Below are 18,436 nucleotides of genomic sequence, written 5' to 3' on the forward strand. Positions count from 1 at the left end.
GGTCTTGAAAGTCGAGCCTTGTGGGGGTGTGTGGTTAAGTCGTTTGAGGTTCTCAGGAGGGAATCGCGGATGTGACCTGATAGCATTTTGAGCGCGGTCGCATAGACCTCGGAGCCGCATATTGCAGGCCGAAAGCCCGTGGTAGGTGGTGGTGTAGTTCAAGTCTGAAGAATTAGGCCAGAAATGTACATTACCAAGCAGGTAGAAAATCTCAAGCCAACCATCGAGTTTGTTGCGCGTTCCTGAAGTGGCTGTTTTTTGGACCCGGTCAGTAGGAAATTGAGATGAGGGCGCGAGTTATTTGTTGTTGGTATTGCGACCAACTACGCGAGGACCTGCCTCCATTACCTATCTCCAAATTATTTCAAATTAAGTATTGAACAGAAGAATTAACAAACTAAACAAAAAAAGAGACCCCTCCAAGGTAATGAAGGCAGGTCAGCCCGCAGGCTACAGACTCCAAAAAATCAAAACTCCCCAGCAAACGGAAACACCACACAGCGATATAACCAAGTAACAACAGCTGTATATTAAAGCAAAACTCAAATGAATGAATTTGGCAGCTTCTTCCGCCCGCATGTATGGGGAATCTTAGAACGATTTGAAATAACAAGAGCGCAATAGAATGAGCGGACCAACATAAGGAAACTGGTAACAAAAGGTCAGACTACCGCGCCTCCCGGATCACACAATCACCACCATTATTCCTTTTATTAAGACCCCATCGCCAACTTTTCTTCGGCAAAAAAAGGATTTGACAAAGCCGCCCCCTCACAGGAGATTCTCGATAAGGAAAAACTCGATAAACAAACGAGAAACAAAGGAAAAGCTAACTGTCAGATACTAACAACTTGGATATCAACAACTGAAGTCACCCTTGTGTACGACACTGCAATCTGATAGGAAACACAAACGCAAGGAAAGAGCAGGGCAAAAAAGGGGAAAAAAAAAACACAAGGAAAAGCCGAATAAACAAAACAACTAATCACCACACCAACAAACGATAAGGAAAAAACACTAGGAAAAAGAACGCGACGTCCAAAAACAAGACGATACCACCACCATCATTATCTCTTCTCACTCAATCGTCCCATCCCACCTCGGTGTCCATTCCATACCGGGGTAGCTAGCAGCCTGCATAACGACCGGCTCATCCGCGTCGTCCCTGTCATTTCCGTCCCTCGTCTCCCTCTCCCTCTCCCTCTCGCTCACGCCCTCCTCCTTCCTCTCCGCCGGCACCGTCGACATCGGCGGCGGCGGCGAAGAGCCAGCTTCGCGCTGCGCGCGCTCCAGCGCCTGCGCGCCCTGCTGGCCGGACTCCCTGCTGCGGAGCTGATACGTCGGCTCGGCGTAGAGATCTTCGTCGTCATCGTCATCGTCGCTGTCGCCGCCAGGAACCTTGTGGACAGCATGATCGCCACCAGGCTGCTGATGTTGCTCAAGCCCGGTAGCTCCACTAGGATGGGGCGGCGGCGGTCCAGTGGGGATGCCGTACTCCTTCGCATACGCCGGATCCATCTGCAAGCCGCCGGCGGCCGTCACGACCGGACCACCAGAGTACCTCTGCGGATGAGGAGGGTGATGTTGGTGCTGGTGCTGGTGCTGGTGCTGATGCTGTTGATGATGCGGCGCCGCGACGCCCTCGAAGCCGGGCGGGGGCCTGGGCGAATTGCCTGTCGAAGGCACCTTGTTGACCTGAGGACTGCTTCCACCGCTACTGCCACCACCGACCGGGACGATGCTGCCGCTCAAACTCGGCTTGGGGCTGTGGCGGAAGACCGGGTGGACGTTGCGCAGCTGCTTCTGCTCGAGTTCGCGCTCCAGTTCCAATTCGCGTTCGCGTTCGCGTTCGCGTTCACGTTCACGTTCACGTTCACGTTCGCGCTCACGCTCGCGCTCCCGTTCCTGGGCCAGCAGCCGCTCCTGTGCCTGGCGCTCGCGCAGGCGCTCGAGCTCCGTCTCCGCTTCTTCGGGCGAGATCTCCTTCCACCGCGGCTCGACGCGCGTGGCGATGGGCGACGTGCCGCCGCTGATAGCAGCGGTGGCGGCGGCGGCGGTAGCGGCAGTGGTGATGGGCGCGTAGCCGCGCGGAAGAACCTCTCTATACGCGGCAGCGGCTGCAGCGGCAGGACCACCGCTGACTGGGTACGACGACGGAGGGGGCGGCGGCGACCACGCGTTGACGACGTTCTTCCCCGGGTTCCCGGCGGCGGCGGCAGCACTACGATCGTCGTCTTCTCCCGAGTCGGTAGAGTCGGTGGTGGTGCCGGGTAGACTGAGCTCGTAGGGCCGCTGCTGCTGTTGGTAAGGGGGGTGGCCCCACGGTTGCTGTTGCGGCGGCGGCGGCTGCTGCTGATACGGCGCCACCGGGACTTGTTCCTGGATCCTCCCCATTACCCTCTGCCTGCTAGGCGACCCTTGCATCTGTTGCTGCTGCTGCTGCTGCTGTTGCTGGTGCCACAACCTCTGCCTCTCAAATACGTTCCCCGGGCCATTCCTCCTTTCCATCTCTGGACTGACCCGTCCGAAATAGCCTCCAGGACCACTGGACGACGACCTCGACGTGATGGGGCTGACGATCATTTCCTCGCCGCTACTCGGGTGCCTCTGCTGCGGAGGAGGATACTCTCCAGGCTGCGGCGGCGTCATCGCCGAGATCTGCGGCGAAAGGGCTGCACCGTAATCGCTGCTCTGGCTGGGATGGCGGCTGTACTGCTGCGGTGGCGGAGGGGTCTGGTAAGGACGACTTGGTGCCGGCGGATACTGCTGCAGCATCTGCTCCGAGAAGCGACGGGGTTGTGGCGGCATCGACGACGGGGGAACGCCATTGGGCCACAAGGCACGATCATGCGAGAGAGCACGCTGAGGGGGCTGCTGCTGCTGCTGCTGCTGGTAGTAACGGGTACGAGTTGCGGGGGGCGAATGGCGATAAGGTGCAAAGCCAGGAGCAGAAGTAGGGCCAGGGTAGCCCATAGGCTGAGTGGTAGGAAGAGGACCAGGCGGATAGTAGCCGGGTCCAGCAGTGCTTGTCGGAGGAGGGGCCTGTTGCTCGGCAGAAGATGCGTAGAACTCGTTTTGCAGAGACTGTTGTTCTTCCATAGCATCCTCATTCGCAGCTGCTGTCTCCCTCAGGTCACGGTAGCCGCCCAGCATCGGAGGCTGCGGGACGGGCGCGTAAGCCGCATCTCTAGCCTCAGTGATTGCCCCCTGGGGCTGCTGGGCAGCAGAGAGGTTGTGGCTGCTGGCGTTATCAACCTTCCTCAGCTTCGACAATTTGCCTTTGCTCTCGCTGCCGCGAAGCTTCTTCTTGTCCTCCTTCACGCGCGCCGCAGAGGGGGCGGATGAGGACCGACCGAATATACTACCGAATAACGAAGTCCGCTTCTTCTTCTCTTTCTTGTCCGTCTCAGCCACCGCCATGGCCTGCGTCGGCAAGCGACCAGAGCTAGCGTTACGCTGCAGCACCTTCCGGCCATTCTTCGACTGGCTAGGCGCGACGGACGGGCTGGCTCGGTCAGCCTCGGGTGGCGGGATTGGCCTGGCGGGATCGCTGGAGTTACTCCGCTTGAACGGAGAGAAGATACCCGATTTCTGCCGCTTCTGCTTCTGGCCATCCGTCTCCTTCACCTTCTTGCTACCACCGGATGCAGGTGCGAGCTTCAATTGCGACTCATCGACGCTGGACTGGTAGGAGAATGTACGGTGCAGCATTGCTTGCTGATCGACATGCTGCGGGTTGATGCGCTCGTTGACGCGTTCGGTCGACTTGGAAGATGGCGTGTTCGGATTTGAGCCTGCAGGCGACGTCCTATTGTTCGAGCCACCACCGATGTTCCCCAGAATGGACCTCCTCTTCTGCCGCAGTTCTGAGTTCTCGGAGTGATCGGGCGGCCCAACGCCTGGCAGCTGGAACTCGGACGAGTAGGAGCGCGGGTCGAAATCCTGGCGGGTGAAGTTGTCGTTACCATCGCCTTGAAGAAGCAAGGACTGGCGGCGTCCCTCAAGCCCTGGAGGAGCAGACGGCGGGGGCTGGTAGCCTTGACGAGGCGGAGGGTGCTGCTGGTGCGGTGGGTACGGGCCCGGCTGCCAACTGTAAGGACCGCGTCTGGCATACGGCGTACCGCGCTGCATGCCAGCATCCAAAGGAACGTTCGGGCCGTGCTGCGGTGGTGCATGCTGGCCGTGGCGTGGTCCTGTGTAACCTTGTTGTAGACTCTCCTCTTGTGTGCTCTGGCCTTCCATGTACGAAAACGGACGTGGGGCCTGCTCCAACTCCCTGTTTGCCGGTCTCGGACGCGGCTGGGCATCAAACTCAGGATTGACAGGGCTGACTTGATATTTACGCGAATTGTCCTCTTGCCCTCCTTGTCTAGGAGCATCGGCTGCAGCTGCAGCACTAATATCCTGGAGAGGAGACGCAAGACGCGGAGGTCCTTCAATGGGCTCTCCAGAATCTGCCGCACCGTAATGGCTACTGGATGCGCGAGAAGGCGACTTCTGAGCACCAACATGTGCATCAGGAGCTGCGTAAGACTCTTCACCTTGCCCGTTTTGTCGCTGAGGAGTAGCCGCCTTAAGCTGCTCATCGCGCGCTTCCGCTTCCGTATCATCCAGCTCGATGGGCGAAACGTCGAACTTTGGCCTGTCCAACTCGTGGTCCTCGAGCGTGAGATCCTTTCTCGCCATCTCGTCTAGTGGAATCGGCAGCAACGAGGCGATCGAGCCCCTCGAATTCCTCGTGCGAACAGACTGCCGAGACGAAGAAGCACCAGCATTGGCACGCTGCGCAAAGGATTGCCTGGACGATTTGGCTGCTCCATCCTCGTCTCCTTCGGCAGAAGGCCTGGCCTGCACCTCTTCTTCGCCACTAGTCACAAACCGGCCCATGCTGCCGGCGCTGCCCTTGCTGCGCACGCTAACGGGGGTGCTGTTGCGCACAACGCTCTCAATGACCCGCTCCATCCGTTGCTCTGCAGCCAAGCTCCTTCTCTTTTCCTTCTCATCCAACCACGACAGCGGCTCGATGTTGGGGCTGGGCAAAACGCCCAGACGCTCCCACTTGCCGCCCTTCTGGCTGCCGCTCCTCCCGAAGTCGGCGGCGGGGTACTGCGCCGTGGGCATGGCAATGGTGCCGGGCGTGACGGAGCGCGGGATGGGCGACTGGGCGCGCTCGGCAAACGAGCGGTGGCCGGGCGTGCCGATGCGGGAGATGGGCGACTGGGTGAAGGCGCGGCTCACGGGCGACGCGGGGTCGGGTAGGGTTTCCCATTCTTCAGGCGCGACGAACTGGCCGGCGGACGCGCTGCCGACGCTGCTCACCGGCCTGCTGCCGGCCGGCGAGTTGACGGCCGAGATCTGCCGGCTGATGGGCCTGCTGATGTTCATCTCGGCGACGCGGCCTTCCTTCTTGCTGTCTGCTTCTTGGCTTTGTCGAGGCGCAGCAACAACTTCGGTCGCTGCTTGCGACAGCGCTACGACGGATGCGGCAGCTGGTTGCGATTCCGTTTCCGCCGACGAGGGCCGGTCCGCCCGCTGTCCCGGGTCGGCCCCGAAATCGACGGCGTCCACTGACGCGTTTTCGTCCTTTGCCATGGCTGGTTTCTCGCCCTCGCTGCCTCGGATGTGATTGTCCACATCCTCGCTCAGCCTGGTGTTCACCATCTTTTCCTTGGCCTCCTTTCCCGTCTCGCTTCCCTGCTTCTCCCCCACATCCTCCGTCGCCTTTTCCTCCTTTTTCTCCTTTTCCTCCCCTTGCTCTTCAGCAACTTCCTTTTCCTTCTCTTCACCCTTCGCTTCAACGTTGTCGTGCTTCTCACTAGCAAACAAATCCTTCGGGAACTGCGACGGCGGAGGCGGGGGCAATGGTGGTTGAACGGCAGCAGACTTGGTCGACTCCGCTCTGCTGCCAGGCTCCTCCAGCAAGATCATACTAGTCGGCCTGCTCCTACTCCTGCTTGCGCTCTTACTCCTTTGCCTAAGCCTGCCCAACGAAAAGCGTCTCTTTTTCTTCTGTTCTCCCTCTTTCCCTAGCTCTTCAACATCAAACGGAGTCGCGGGCGATTGGAGGATGCTGCTGTTAAGTAGGCCTGCAGACGAAGGAGACGCGACCTGAGATGAGGCTGTGTCAAGAGGCGGAAGTGGAGACGGCACGTGGGGGCCAGCGCGGTGACTTGAGTCAGGTTGAACGGAGGGATTCGTCGCATCGGCAACAGTAGTGCTAAGGGCATCGGGCTGGGATGGTGGTGCGGGAGTAGGTTGTGCTTGTGAAGCAGCAGTGGTGTTTGAGGAAGAGGCGGAAGGATCGTGGGGAGTGATGTTACGAGAGGCCTGTTTGCACACGGGTATCGAATCAACCTTCACATTCTCAAACTTGAAGAGAGCTGGTAATCTGGTTCAAGCAGTGATGAATCGTGGCAGCAAGTTGGAAGCGAGGAATTAGGATTGAAGAAATTATACAAATAACGCAAGTGCCTGAAGGGACCAAGATTCGCCTATTCGTACAGGTGTTGCTCATGCAAGGTGGAAGAAAGCATAGTGGGGAATAGAACGAAGACAGGAAAAGACGGCCGTGAATCGAGCTAAGGCATTTTCGTAGATGGATGCAGCACTCGAAGTGTATGCGGAGTTGAAGCTTTCGTTAACACATAAAAATGCAACGCGAAGCCGGCGATTCTCGTCCAGCGAACAAGCATCAACTCCCCATGCGCTTCTCTTGCTGTCGTACGAACCCGCGAAAAGATCGTAGCTCGATAAGAGGGAAAAGAAAACCGAAACCGGGAAGGCTCGCCAGCACCCTCACGTCCTCTTCCAAGCAATCAAAACTCCAAAGAAAAGGGCTGAGAGGTAAAAGGAGCAGGACTTGGGCGTGATTGGGAGCGTCGTGGATGTAGGAGAGAGAGAGCCAAGAAAAATCATCAATCTACCTTGCTTTCGCCTCTGAATCTGCTCCGCCCCTTGGCGAAGAGACCCTTGGCCTCCTTCATTCCCTTTCCACCCAGAACGCCGGCACCCTTGAGCAGGTCCTTGCCTCTGACCTGCATCATCTTCTCGAGGCCGGCACCGCTTGGCTGGCCACCATCCGTGGGGCTGGAAACGTTGTCGTGCCCTCCAGGCCCGGAAGTCAGTCCGGAGGCCGTTTGGCTGGTCTTGCGGAAGCCCGTCGCAAAGTGGGAGATGGAAGCATTGTGCTTGTGGCGCATCATCAGGCCGCCGCCGCTGCTGCTGTGCGTGGTTGAGATGGGTGGCAGCGGCTGCTTGGGAAGGTTTGCAAGCTCGGCGTGCTCTGGTTTATTAGCCAGAGTAGTGGAGACCCAGTTGCGGAGGCCCGTGTCCATGCCCGCGAACTGCTCTCGCGTCTGATGATACTTGGCAAGGCGCTCGTCCGTGGACTTCAGCGCAAGGATCTCCCGGAACAGGGGCATGCGCTGCTCCTGCTGGTGCGCGGCTCCAAAAGGCGTTTGTTGGGCCGGCGAGAACAGAGGCTGCGAGGATGGGGGATCGACATCGTTCGTCTGTGCTCGCCACGCGTCGGCGTCAAGTGGCTGATTGGGCGCTGCAGGGGCCTCGAGTTCCACACCCGACGCTGACGAGCTGTCGAGCTCGGGCTCAGGGTTGACAATGTGCAACCCATCAGAATGGAGTCCTGGCGCATCGGGCAACTCAGAAATGGCCTTGGCGACCGAGGGGTGGTCTTCAGGCTGCGGTGCTGCCGCAAAGTATGAGCTGTCAGCTCCCGGGGCGGTGGAAGCGCTCTCTTTGCTGGCCGCCGGCGCCTGTGCTCCCGAAGGAGAGGCCTGAGCGGCGGCATTTCCAGTACCTTCTTGTCTCTCCCAACTGAACTTCTTTGACAGAAAGCCCGGTCGCGAGGAGCTGTCGCCTGCAGGAGCCGCCGGCCCTTCTGGCTCAACCGTGCGAATTGTGCTCTCCGGCGCTGTGGTTTGTGGGGCCGCGTTGTGGCCCGAGCCGTCACCACTTGCATCTTCACCGCCAGCGGCCCAGTAATATTCGTACTCGCTCGGCACCACGGAGCTGGCACGGGTCTCCTGCAAGGCTTTGGGCGTCTCTTGAGCAGTTGGTTGCGGCGTTTGAGTACGGTTAACATCCGGGACACTGCCAACGAGACTAGGAGTGCTAAGCCGCTTCATGATGTCCGCAGTCAGCCTATCCGTTGCCAAATCCGACGTGTCAGGACCAGGGCTGTAGTTCTCAGAAGATGTCTGCGCAGTGTCGCGGGTTTCCAGGCCCGGTGGCTGAAGGGACGGGCTTCTGGACGACCTGAGTGGTGGAGGCGCCTTTATAGGCGAGTCATCTTCGCGATCGCCATTGGGGGTTGGCGCACCGCTCGACGACGCAATTGATGACGCTGTTCTGTCAAGCTGTAGAGGACGAAGGTACACATCGCCAACTGCCCTGCCTTTCCTCTCTTCTTCCACGACTGGTGGCTGGTCGTCCGAAGCGTTGGATCCTTCCCAGGACTCAGGTTCCGACCTGGTCGGGCTCCGCTGCTCTGGCGCAACGGCAGACTTAATCGATTCTCCAATAGCAGCCCCTGCAGCGGCAAGAGCTCCCATCGGATCATGCACCGGATCGACGGCATCCTTGTGATCGACAGGGTGCTTCGCCGTTGTTGGAGTTATGTCCGCATCTCCAAGAGCGTCATTGTTCTTAGTCGGCAGCGGCATATCCTCGCGTTCCTGCACGGGGGCCATAGCGGGTTCCTGCTTTTCCTTGTCGGGAGAGGACTGGCCCACAGTAGTGTACGACTCCCACGTGCCAGGCAGCTTTGGCCGGAAACTGGCTTCCCTTTCGGGCTGCGGACGCTCGCCGGCCGTTTCCTTCGTGGGTGATGATGGTCTGGAGAGCCTCTTGTTCCCAGATCCATTACTTTTAAGGGAGGAGGTCGAATTGCGCCTCGAGTCGCTAACGATCTCGTTAAACTTCCCTGCGAGATCACGGACCCTTCCCTTGGTCGGTGATTCTGCCCTTGAGACAGGGGAAGCGCGTTCCGGTGAAGCTTCAACGGATTGGCGTCGATGCTCCAAGAAAGATGTCTGTGCCTGCTTCTCCTCCGCTCCCATGTTAGCACTCGTGCGTTTATTACTACTGGAAGGGGATGAGACCAGATCAGCCTCTCGCGTGGCGAAGTTTGTGGGGCTCGCAGGGTCAAGGGGACCAACCCCGCTGAGCTCGCCAGATTCCCCAGCAGGCACTGGCTTAGCAGGCTCAATGAAGGGGGATTTGGCGGGGCTCTGGCTGGGGCTTGGTGTGCCTAGCGGGCGTCTGCCAGTCGGCGTGCCAATGCGCGGGATCGAGCTCGTTGATCCGTCTCTCGAGTGAGAGAGCGAGGAGTTGGCCTGGACTTGCTGGAGAGTTCCAGATGAAGCAGGTCTTGATCGAACGGCAGGCTCCTCGGCAATCGCAGGCGTGGCATTTTCCATGTCCCTTTTCCAGGACGTAGGATTTGCGCCGCTAGGCACCCGACTCATGATGGGGCTAATGCCAGCCGTGCTATCGGTGTTGCTCCTGGAAACACCACTGCCTCCGGCAGAAAGTGAATTGGATTTAGACACCGGAGTAGCCGGAACCGAGTTATCGTCTTTACGCTCGAACGCGTTACGGACGGCGGTACGGAAACCATGCGACGGCTGGTGGTGGAGGGACGTGTCTTCGGAGGGACCAACCTCGGGCTGCGGAAGGACGTTGTTAGCCTCTGCAAGCTGCTGTGCGCTGGAAGATGCTGTGGAAGGTTTCTCTGCGGAACCCCAAAAGTCCGCGCCGAACGACGACACAGGGACATCAGGCAGCGCTGATATTTGTGGCGGGCGAGACTGCGAAGGCGTGGCCTGTTGAGACTCGGCCTTTGCTGCCTTTTCGGCTTGAACGAGGGAAAATTCGGGCAGGTACTCGCTCTTCCTCTCAGCGACAGTCTCAAGCGGAGCTAAGCTCTGTCCCCTTCCGCCATCATAGCGGTCCACATTGGAACTGTGGTCGCGATCCAGGCTATCCGAGCTGCTTGCTGCTATCGCGCCAGGCGATTGCAACTCAGCTGCGGACGGGCGAGTTACGAAATCCAGGCTTGGCCTCTCTGAGTCCATTGACGCCTTTCTGCGCTCCTCTTCCACACGCTTGTAGATGTCGGCCGGGCGGATAAAGGGCAAGGGCTTATTGGGGTTGCTGGGGGCGCGCTGCCGAGACGCTGTTGGTGTTGATTGCGCTGAGTCGCCGGCCTGGACCGGTTCTGCTGACGCCTGGCTGAGGCTGCTTTTCCGGGGTGGAAAGCGGGAAGATGGTGATTCCTGGGGTGCGGTGGGAGTGGATGTGTTGTGCGGCCTCATTTGCAGAGGTGGTGGAAGGGCAGATACGGAGAAGTCGCGGCGGAGTTGAGGGGCCTGATAAGCGGAGGAGTCACTCACTACTGACGGATCCCAGCTTGTATTCGAGATGCGGCTCTGCGCGGATTCGGGCTCTTGGGTTTGTTGCGGGGACGTAGATAGCACTTGCTGAGGTGCATCGGCACCGGGCGCAGGCCCGACAGCAGGCGCCTTTCCATTCCCTCCTGGTACCGACGTGTTGATAGGCGGCGGCATCGTTTGCGCGTGGTTCAGCGACGCTGAGAAGGCCTGCTTCTCATCGCCGTACTCGAAGGATGAGCGACGGCCAAGCACGGGAGCTTGGGCAGACGCGGGAGCTTGAACGGGCTCGGTGAAGCTCCGCGATGCGCCAGTTTTGTCTATGCTCTGGCCGCGCTGCCTCAGGCCGGTGGGAGCCTGGGGGTTCTGCGAGGCGTGGGCGGCTACTCCATACTCATCGTCCTCGTCATAGTCGCCCCAATCATCGCCGTCATACGAGAAGGCCTTCGCTTGAACCCACTTCCTTGTCTTGTTGCGGTTGATGTTGGTTTTGAACGACACGGGCTGGCCGCTGGGAAAGGGATTCGGGGGCCGCTGGTCTCTGCACGAACGTCAGTTGTGGTTCGCGCACCATGCAGTGAGCCTGCATGGTCTCGAGACTGCATGAAGGATGGAAGCGCGCGCGTCCAGGCGCGGAAGTCCGGCGCTTCAAAGGGATAGCGCAGCTACCCGGATGCGCGCTTGACTTTCCACGAGAGGTGTTCCTGCCGCGGCTGTTGAGACTTACAAGGGGGACGTGACGCGGTCCGGCTGCGAGAAGCGGTAGGGCCCCGACATGGTGGATTGCGCGGTCGGTATGGCTTAACAGGACCGCGGCATTGGGCTTGTCTGGGCAACGAGCAAGGTGAAGTGCGCGGCTGCGAAGGAGGCGGGCCGGGAGAAGTATGCGGCGGACGGCGATCGGCGTGGCAGTGGCTCGTAATTGCGGGCGTATAGTCGCAAGCCGCAGCGGGTGATGGGCGGACACGAGGCCGTCGTAATGAGATAGGGCTGTGGGCTGATGACGCTCGGTCCGCTCCCCTGCGACAATCAGTTTTGCAGCGCACAGGATGTGCTGCAAATTCTGAGTAGAAAAGAGGCAGGTTTCGTTGTGAAAGGCGTGGTCGGGCTGAGAGATCTGGGAGGCGGAGGAGGCGGGCGCGGGCGGCAACGGCACGGCGTGGCAGGGAAGCTGGGCAGCAGACAGGGCAGCAGCAGCCACGATGCGAGAAGGTGGTTTGCCGTTGACGCAGCGCGGAGAGGCTGAGCCAGGGGGCTAAATACCGTGTAACCGTGATGCCTGCAGAGAGTGCTCAACGGTTGGTCTGCAGCACGAGGCATGAGGACCTATATTGTGCACGTCATGGCAATTTGCAGCGCAAGTAACAATTGTCTCGACTGCCTGTCATCTGCCGCTGTGCTTGAAGAAATGTGAAGATCTTAATCCACAGGAATACTCTTTGTTCCCATATGCAACTCTCTTAATAATAAACGACCGGCGGCATAGTTGCCATATCAAGACGGACAATACGGAGGCTTGCAGCAGCAGCTGACGTAGTCGCTAGTGGCTAGCCCCCCTGAGCGCTGCGATGCGGGCGCGTCGCCAGGCGTCGGGGCTGAGGCAGCGGCAACCAGACAGGCCAGCTTGCGCTCCAGGCTCGCGCCGCTCTCCCTGCGACTCAACCACCTCCGTCTGTGCCTTTGTCCTTGCAGCCACGCTACCACTCCAGTCCCAATCTTCTCAACGCCGCCCACACAACCGACTCTCATGTTCTGCCGCTGCGACTAGTCCCTCGCCGCCCTTCCGACCCTCCGAAACCTTTTGACCGCGCTACACCCCACGCCTGCGGCCCCCCGTTCCGCGCTGAAATTGCGGTCTCCAGCGCAATCTCGCCCGCTCGCGTCGCCCATACGAACCCGCCTTCTCTCCTCCGCCGACCACTGACCACCCTCTCCGCTCTCGCCAACATCCGCCCGCACCCGCCCGTTGCCCGTCATGGCCGCCACGTCGATCCAGGACCGCACGCCCGAATTCCGGAGCATCTTGCAGCAGGCCCAGCGCCGCGTGCAGAATAATAAGGCCAGCGCCCAGCGCCAGTCGCTGCTGTCGCAGTCGCAGAAGCAGGCCGCCGAGTCGCCGCAACGGCAGCGCAGCGAGTTCGCTCGCAAAGCGGCCGAGATCGGGCGCGGCATTTCTGGTGCCATGGCGAAGCTGGAGCGCCTGGCCCAGCTGGCTCGCCGCAAGACGCTCTTCGACGACCGTCCCGTCGAGATTGCCGAGCTCACGTACGTCATAAAGCAGGACCTGGCTCAGCTCAACACCTCGATCAAGCAACTGCAGCAGCTGTCGGCCGCCCAGCACCCCCAGAACCAGAAGGACCAGGAAGGCGAGCACAACAAGAACGTGCTGTTGCTGCTGCAGGGCCGCGTGGCCGACGTTGGCCTGTCTTTTAAGGAAGTGCTCGAGGTCCGCACCAAGAACATTCAAGCCTCCAAGTCGCGCACTGAGAACTTCGTCTCTTCCGTCTCCTCGAACGCCCAGCCCGGCCTCGAGCCCGGCCGCACCGACTCGCCGCTGTACCAGACACCATCTCGGGGCCGCAGTCCAAAGCCTGGGTTCCAGAATACAAATGCCGCTCAGCAAGATCTCCTGACGCTGGAGCCCAATGGTTCCGGCTCGTCCGCGCTGATGGGAGGAAGAGGCGGTGCGGGAATGTCGGATCAGCAGCTCATGCTCATGGAAGAGGCTCAGCCTGCGAACACGTACATCAACCAGCGTGGCGAAGCCATCGAGGCGATCGAACGGACCATCTCCGAGCTTGGTGGGATCTTCGGCCAGTTGGCACAAATGGTGTCAGAACAGAGCGAAATGATCCAGCGCATTGACGCCAACACGGAAGACGTCGTCGACAACGTCCAGGGTGCCCAGCGCGAACTGATGAAATACTGGAACCGCGTCAGTGGGAACAGATGGCTGGTCGCCAAAATGTTTGGTGTTCTTATGATTTGTATGATGCCCTTCTAAGCCTTGCGGATATCCGTGCGCTAACTCTTGCCCCGCAGTCTTCCTTCTTTGGGTCCTTATCGCTGGCTGATAGACAGCATACTCCTCATATTCCTCCAAGCATTGACGGCGTTGGCGTTACGACGGCATGTGTTTTTCCAGACAATGTTGACAGGATGTTGGGATAGACGCGGATGCGTTCACGCATTCCACACTGATGGCTTATTCTTCTACATGGGCACTGTACCAGTACCTTCACTTCTTCCACGTGTGTCTATTCGGTCTTGAGCACGTAGACCTTTGTAATCTACTCTCGACAGTACTGCGCGCTGGCCGCCACCTTCCGTCTTGTAGAGTTTGTCGACAGGAGTAGTTTTCTTTGTCGAAAGATGGATGTACCTACGAAACAGCAATGTCTAATACTCCTTGGATCTGGGATTCAAGCATGTCAAATCTTATTTCCGCCAGCATGTTCGAAGTGGATTCAATCACTCGTTCCCATAGAATTAGAAGTGCGCAGAATGATTATTCTAGGAGGAAACAAATAACGTCCTCCGATATAGCTGTTTTATAGAGGGTCGTGCAAGCCCGTCTCAGCCTGATACAGTAAATAGACGCTAACGAAATCCGCTAACCTTCCAAGGAAACTAACATTAGCAGGTATATACGCCCTCTTCATCAATAGTCTCCCACTTTCTCCAGAAATCCGCTCATGCACGCTGCTTCCTGGGCTTAAACACCATCTGCAGCGGCTGGTTCAGCATCGTAAATGTATCCAGCGGGTGCGTATCGAACTCGACACCGTCTTCGCCCGGCGCAAGCTCAATGTCGAAGGTCAAAGCGATGCGGCTAATCAGAAGGCGGAGTTCCATGTACGCCAGCATCTTACCAGGGCAAGAGAAGATACCTTTTGAAACGTCAGCCAATGCTCAACTTCACTCTTTCCAACCTCCTCACACCGCCAAAAAAAAAAAAGGAGGGTAAAAAGGGGCTCAGGAAGCACAAACTCACCCTTACTAAACGGCAAGAACGCCAACCCCTCCTCATTCGGATTCACGCCCTCCCACCTCTCAGGCCTCCACTCCTCGGGGTCCTCCCAGTAGCGGGCGTCGCGCTGAATCGTCCACGTCGGCACACTAACAATCGTCTTGCCAGGAATAAACACGCCGTCGACGGTCAGGCCCTCGGCGGGCGTCTCGCGCACCAGGCCCTCGCAGGCCGGCGGCTTGAGGCGCATCGTCTCGTTGGCGATGTCGTCGAGCAGGCGGATCTCGCGCGCCTTGTCGTGCGTGACGTCGGCGGCCGAGGCGAAGGTCGCGTCGAGGATGGACTGCAGGCGCGCGTAGACGGCCGGGTATTTCGTGAGGTAGTAGAGTGCGTTGACGGCGGCGGAGGTGGTGGTGTCGGAGCCGGCGATGATGAGGAGCGCGCTGTCTTGCAGGATGGATTGTTGGGTTTGCTGCGTCGTGGCGTGGTCGTCGATGAAGTCCTTGATGAGGTAGGAGGCCGTGTCGGTAGGGGTGGTGCCGGGTTCCCAGGCCTGTTTGGATTTTTTGGGGTCAGCGCGATTGGACTTTCAGCTTTTTTCATGTCCCAAGGAGGGGCACCCGTGAATGTGGTTGGGAGTAAGGGGCGGGAGATGTGCGCTGATTTGAGGCGGGAGGGGGGTTCCTTACAGCCAGCTTTTCCTTCATCGCGCCGCGACACCATTGCTGCATGATAGCGAAATCTCCAAAGTCACCCATCTGGCTCACCATGCGCAAAATCCAGGGAGTCGTGCCGACCAGTCCGAGCATCTTCATCCCGTCGTGCAGCTTCGAAAGCGTCGTTTCGACACCGCCGGCTGCGATCTTGCCGTTACCATCGCGCATCATGTTGTACTCCTTCGAGTAGATCACATCGCCCATGACATCGAACGAAAAGTAACCCATCCACGCAGTCACGTTAACAGGTTTCTGCTCAAAGCTACCGAGCCTCTCGAGTAAGGTAGAGACTTTATCCTGGACGCGTGGCTCGTAACTGTTGAGCGCTGTGGTTCGACAATATCGTCAGTCTACGATTGGCGAGAGCCAGATAGAGAGAAAGGGAGGCTACCTTTGGTGCTGAAACCTCTGTCGTAGATCCTACGCCGATGGTTGTGCTTTTTGATATTGATTATGTTGAACAGGCTGTTGCCGTCATCACCGAACTTGGTCTGATCGTACCAGGGCCCCTTTTGGCAGGGCGACTTGCCGCCGTAGATCAACGGTATGGCGGACGGCCGTAGAATGGAAATCTCACGAGGTCCTGCATGCATTACTTTAGCTCCAGTGCACCACTTTTCTTCTCGATGGTGACCAACCAGTGCGGACAAAATCGCCATACTTCTCGTGCATTTTCCGGACCTCTTCAAACAGCTGCAGGTTCTTTGACTCCAGATACCAGTGGTAGAACTTGGAGAGACGTGCCTGCCAGGGACCAGGAAACTTCCGGAGGGGGGAAAGAAAGAGCCTCCTGATGGCGATACTGCTGTAAAGGCCAACGAGGGTGGCCACCGCTAGAGGGACGACTTGAAGAGTGGCCGACAAGACTCCATTACCAAGATAATAGGTGGCAGCAACGATGGCAGAAAAAACGTAAAGGTAGAAGCCTCCAATAAGGCGCCATGCATGTTTGTCGAGCTCGAAATTCTGCGACGCGAGGTGGAAAGCAGCCCCAAGACCTGCCGCCGCGAAGGCGGAAACCGGCAGGGACGGGGATGCTGTGTCCTGTGGGATGGATCCTCCGGCTGTGGTATTCATGCTTGGTCGAACGAAGCGGTTACAACGAAAGGCTGGGGCATGTCAGCGGTTCAAATAACCAAAATTCTCGGCCCCCATTTGGGGTCCTGATGACTTTTTGCTGGAAGCGGAGCTTGCTAAGAGGTAGGGTAAGTGCCCTGTTATTACCCTGTTCAGCGGTTGACAAGGGTAATGCGGGAGAAGCGCCGGTCGATCGCACACCGCCAACCATGGTTCGTAATTGGTCAGTCAACAAACGAAAACCCATGCACAGCCTTTATATGTGGATATACCCGAGAAAGGTTACGGTGTGTTGGCAGCGCCCAAAAGGCTTAAGTGTCCTGCGGTGGAACGCTTTGACCGCGGGGGTCTCCCACCCACACGCAGAGGATTCAATCAGAAACGCAGAAAGTAAGCACTAGGACCAGGGTATTGCGGCCCCTACAGCCTCATTTGGAATTTCCCCGGCAATGCTTACGACACTGCCACTGCCAGTTGCCTGGGACTTCGAGGTATTTTTAATCCCTCTGGAGCGTTGAATGTCGGTTAGTCCTTTACTTGAATACAGTCGTTCACACGATAGAGTTCGTCCAAGTGAACTATGTGGCGTTAAAAAGTGGGTATATTTTCAATTTATGCAGGCGTGGGCCGACTGATAAACGGCTTATGTATGAGCTCCCGAGACTTGTTCCAGGTGATGGGTTCATGTTGTGATCGGTTGGTTCCGATCATTATGGGGACTCTGATCTTACACCCCCCGCTGCGTGGGTCCTATGGCACTCGGCTATATCAAAATACATCAGCAATGGTGGACTTGCCTGCAAGAACCGGTAGGTAGTCTATAGACCACGACATGGCAACAGCGCTCACAGAGACATTGATGCACAGTTGGTGGTATTAAAGATTTCCTCGCGGGAGGATTCTATACGTCTTGACCAGTTGTTCTACGCTCTTTTCTATGGGCGAAGGACTTCATTGGTGAGCATGATGATTCCAGAAGCCAAGCCACGGCTCAACGATGGCGCAAATTCTGGAGACAGCGCTTACCACACACTTCCTCTCACGGAATATGCTCAAGTCCAACAACATGGGGTATTCGCAAGGACAGCCTCTACGCCTCACAATCCCTCGGTCACAGTGGGGGAGCTTCAGCACATGGTTACAACGACCTCTTTTAACACCTTCACAGAAGGAACCAAGGGGATGTTCATCCGCTCAGACAGAAGGGCGAAGAGCACATACCTTGATGCAGGAATAATCATGATTCCGCAACCGGCCGTACCACGCCATCGTCATCCTTCCACTTAGCCGAGCTCAGCGGCGCCGGCGGCAGCACCTCCCACGAGCAGACGTACTCGAAGCCCGGGTCGTCGGCGGACCGCAGCCACTCCTCCGACTTCCGCACAAAGTCCAGCGAGTCGTCGGCGGCGCTGGACCACGAGTACTGCGGGCTGCCGGACCAGCGCACCGCCACGGCGCGCGCCACGAGGCGCTTCAACTCGTCCGCGTGCGGCGTGTCGCGCACGCTGGCCGGGTGGATCCAGAAGTTCTTGCCGGCCTTGTTCTTCGCCGACTCCGGGTAGTGGTGGCAATGCTCGTTCTCGCGCTCGTGCGGGTGGTTCCACGGCGCCTGCACCGCGCGCAGCGACAGCTCGACCGTCAGTTTTAACCGCGGCGAGCAGGCCTCCTCTTCGAGCATCGCCAGCGCCTTCGCCAGCGCCGCGGGGCTCTCGACGAAGCCGCAGCCCGTGGGCCGCGCGAAGGCGATGTCGGCATGGCGCAGCTGCGGGCGGCCCTCGGCGCCGACGAACTGGAACAGGAAGAGCAGGCCGTCGGCATTGTCGACGCGGAAGTGGTTGCAGGAGGCGAAGACGGCGAGGGCCTCGTCGTGCACGTGCCGTGACACCAGCACCAGCGCGGCCAGCGTCGGCAACTGGCTCGACGAGACGCGGTCCTCGGTGACACGCACCCCGGCAGGATCATGCAGTGCTTCGGTCAAGATCAGCTGGCGCAGTTCGGCGGGAAGCTCGAGCAGGCGTGATCGGCTGGTGGAGTCCAGTTTCCGGCGTCGTGGGTGATGGGATTGGGGTTGCTGCCTCAGGCAATCATCACCACCAGCATCTGCCTGGCGGGGAATCGGCTCGACCGGCGGCGGCGCTGGGTTCGGACTGCTCGGACGTGTCGGCATGTCTCGGATCGGGAGTGCCAGTGCTGGATTGATGGTAGGCGGCCGATGAGCAGGACACAGCCCGATGTCAGGGTGTGATTGGAGAGTGATGATGGGG

At 58.7% G+C, this 18,436-nt stretch overlaps 5 protein-coding genes across 5 annotated transcripts; 1 reads left to right on the forward strand and 4 right to left on the reverse strand.

The window, feature by feature from the left end:
• Positions 1-1,077: 1,077 nt before the first annotated feature.
• LTHEOB_8716 (Family transcriptional regulator) lies at positions 1,078-5,928 on the reverse strand (the record flags this gene model as incomplete). Its single annotated transcript, XM_035518224.1, has 1 exon — positions 1,078-5,928. One exon carries the CDS (start codon positions 5,926-5,928, stop codon positions 1,078-1,080), a length of 4,851 nt encoding a protein of 1,616 aa, XP_035370021.1.
• Positions 5,929-6,914: 986 nt separating this feature from the next.
• Positions 6,915-11,186, reverse strand: LTHEOB_8717 (uncharacterized protein; the record flags this gene model as incomplete). The annotated part of the gene is made up of 2 exons (XM_035518225.1): positions 6,915-10,950; positions 11,137-11,186. 2 exons carry the CDS (start codon positions 11,184-11,186, stop codon positions 6,915-6,917), a joined length of 4,086 nt encoding a protein of 1,361 aa, XP_035370022.1.
• Positions 11,187-12,384: 1,198 nt separating this feature from the next.
• On the forward strand, positions 12,385-13,483 carry LTHEOB_8718 (Er-golgi snare complex subunit; the record flags this gene model as incomplete). The annotated part of the gene is made up of 2 exons (XM_035518226.1): positions 12,385-13,396; positions 13,452-13,483. The coding sequence occupies 2 exons, from the start codon at positions 12,385-12,387 to the stop codon at positions 13,481-13,483; spliced, it is 1,044 nt and encodes a 347-aa protein (XP_035370023.1).
• Positions 13,484-14,102: 619 nt separating this feature from the next.
• Positions 14,103-16,172, reverse strand: LTHEOB_8719 (Cytochrome P450; the record flags this gene model as incomplete). The annotated part of the gene is made up of 5 exons (XM_035518227.1): positions 14,103-14,299; positions 14,404-14,932; positions 15,069-15,421; positions 15,487-15,678; positions 15,734-16,172. The coding sequence occupies 5 exons, from the start codon at positions 16,170-16,172 to the stop codon at positions 14,103-14,105; spliced, it is 1,710 nt and encodes a 569-aa protein (XP_035370024.1).
• Positions 16,173-17,409: 1,237 nt separating this feature from the next.
• On the reverse strand, positions 17,410-18,339 carry LTHEOB_8720 (uncharacterized protein; the record flags this gene model as incomplete). The annotated part of the gene is made up of 1 exon (XM_035518229.1): positions 17,410-18,339. One exon carries the CDS (start codon positions 18,337-18,339, stop codon positions 17,410-17,412), a length of 930 nt encoding a protein of 309 aa, XP_035370025.1.
• Positions 18,340-18,436: the final 97 nt, after the last annotated feature.

This window comes from Lasiodiplodia theobromae, assembly GCF_012971845.1.
Source record: "Lasiodiplodia theobromae strain AM2As chromosome Unknown scaffold_28, whole genome shotgun sequence".
Classification (NCBI taxonomy): Eukaryota; Fungi; Ascomycota; class Dothideomycetes; order Botryosphaeriales; family Botryosphaeriaceae; genus Lasiodiplodia; species Lasiodiplodia theobromae.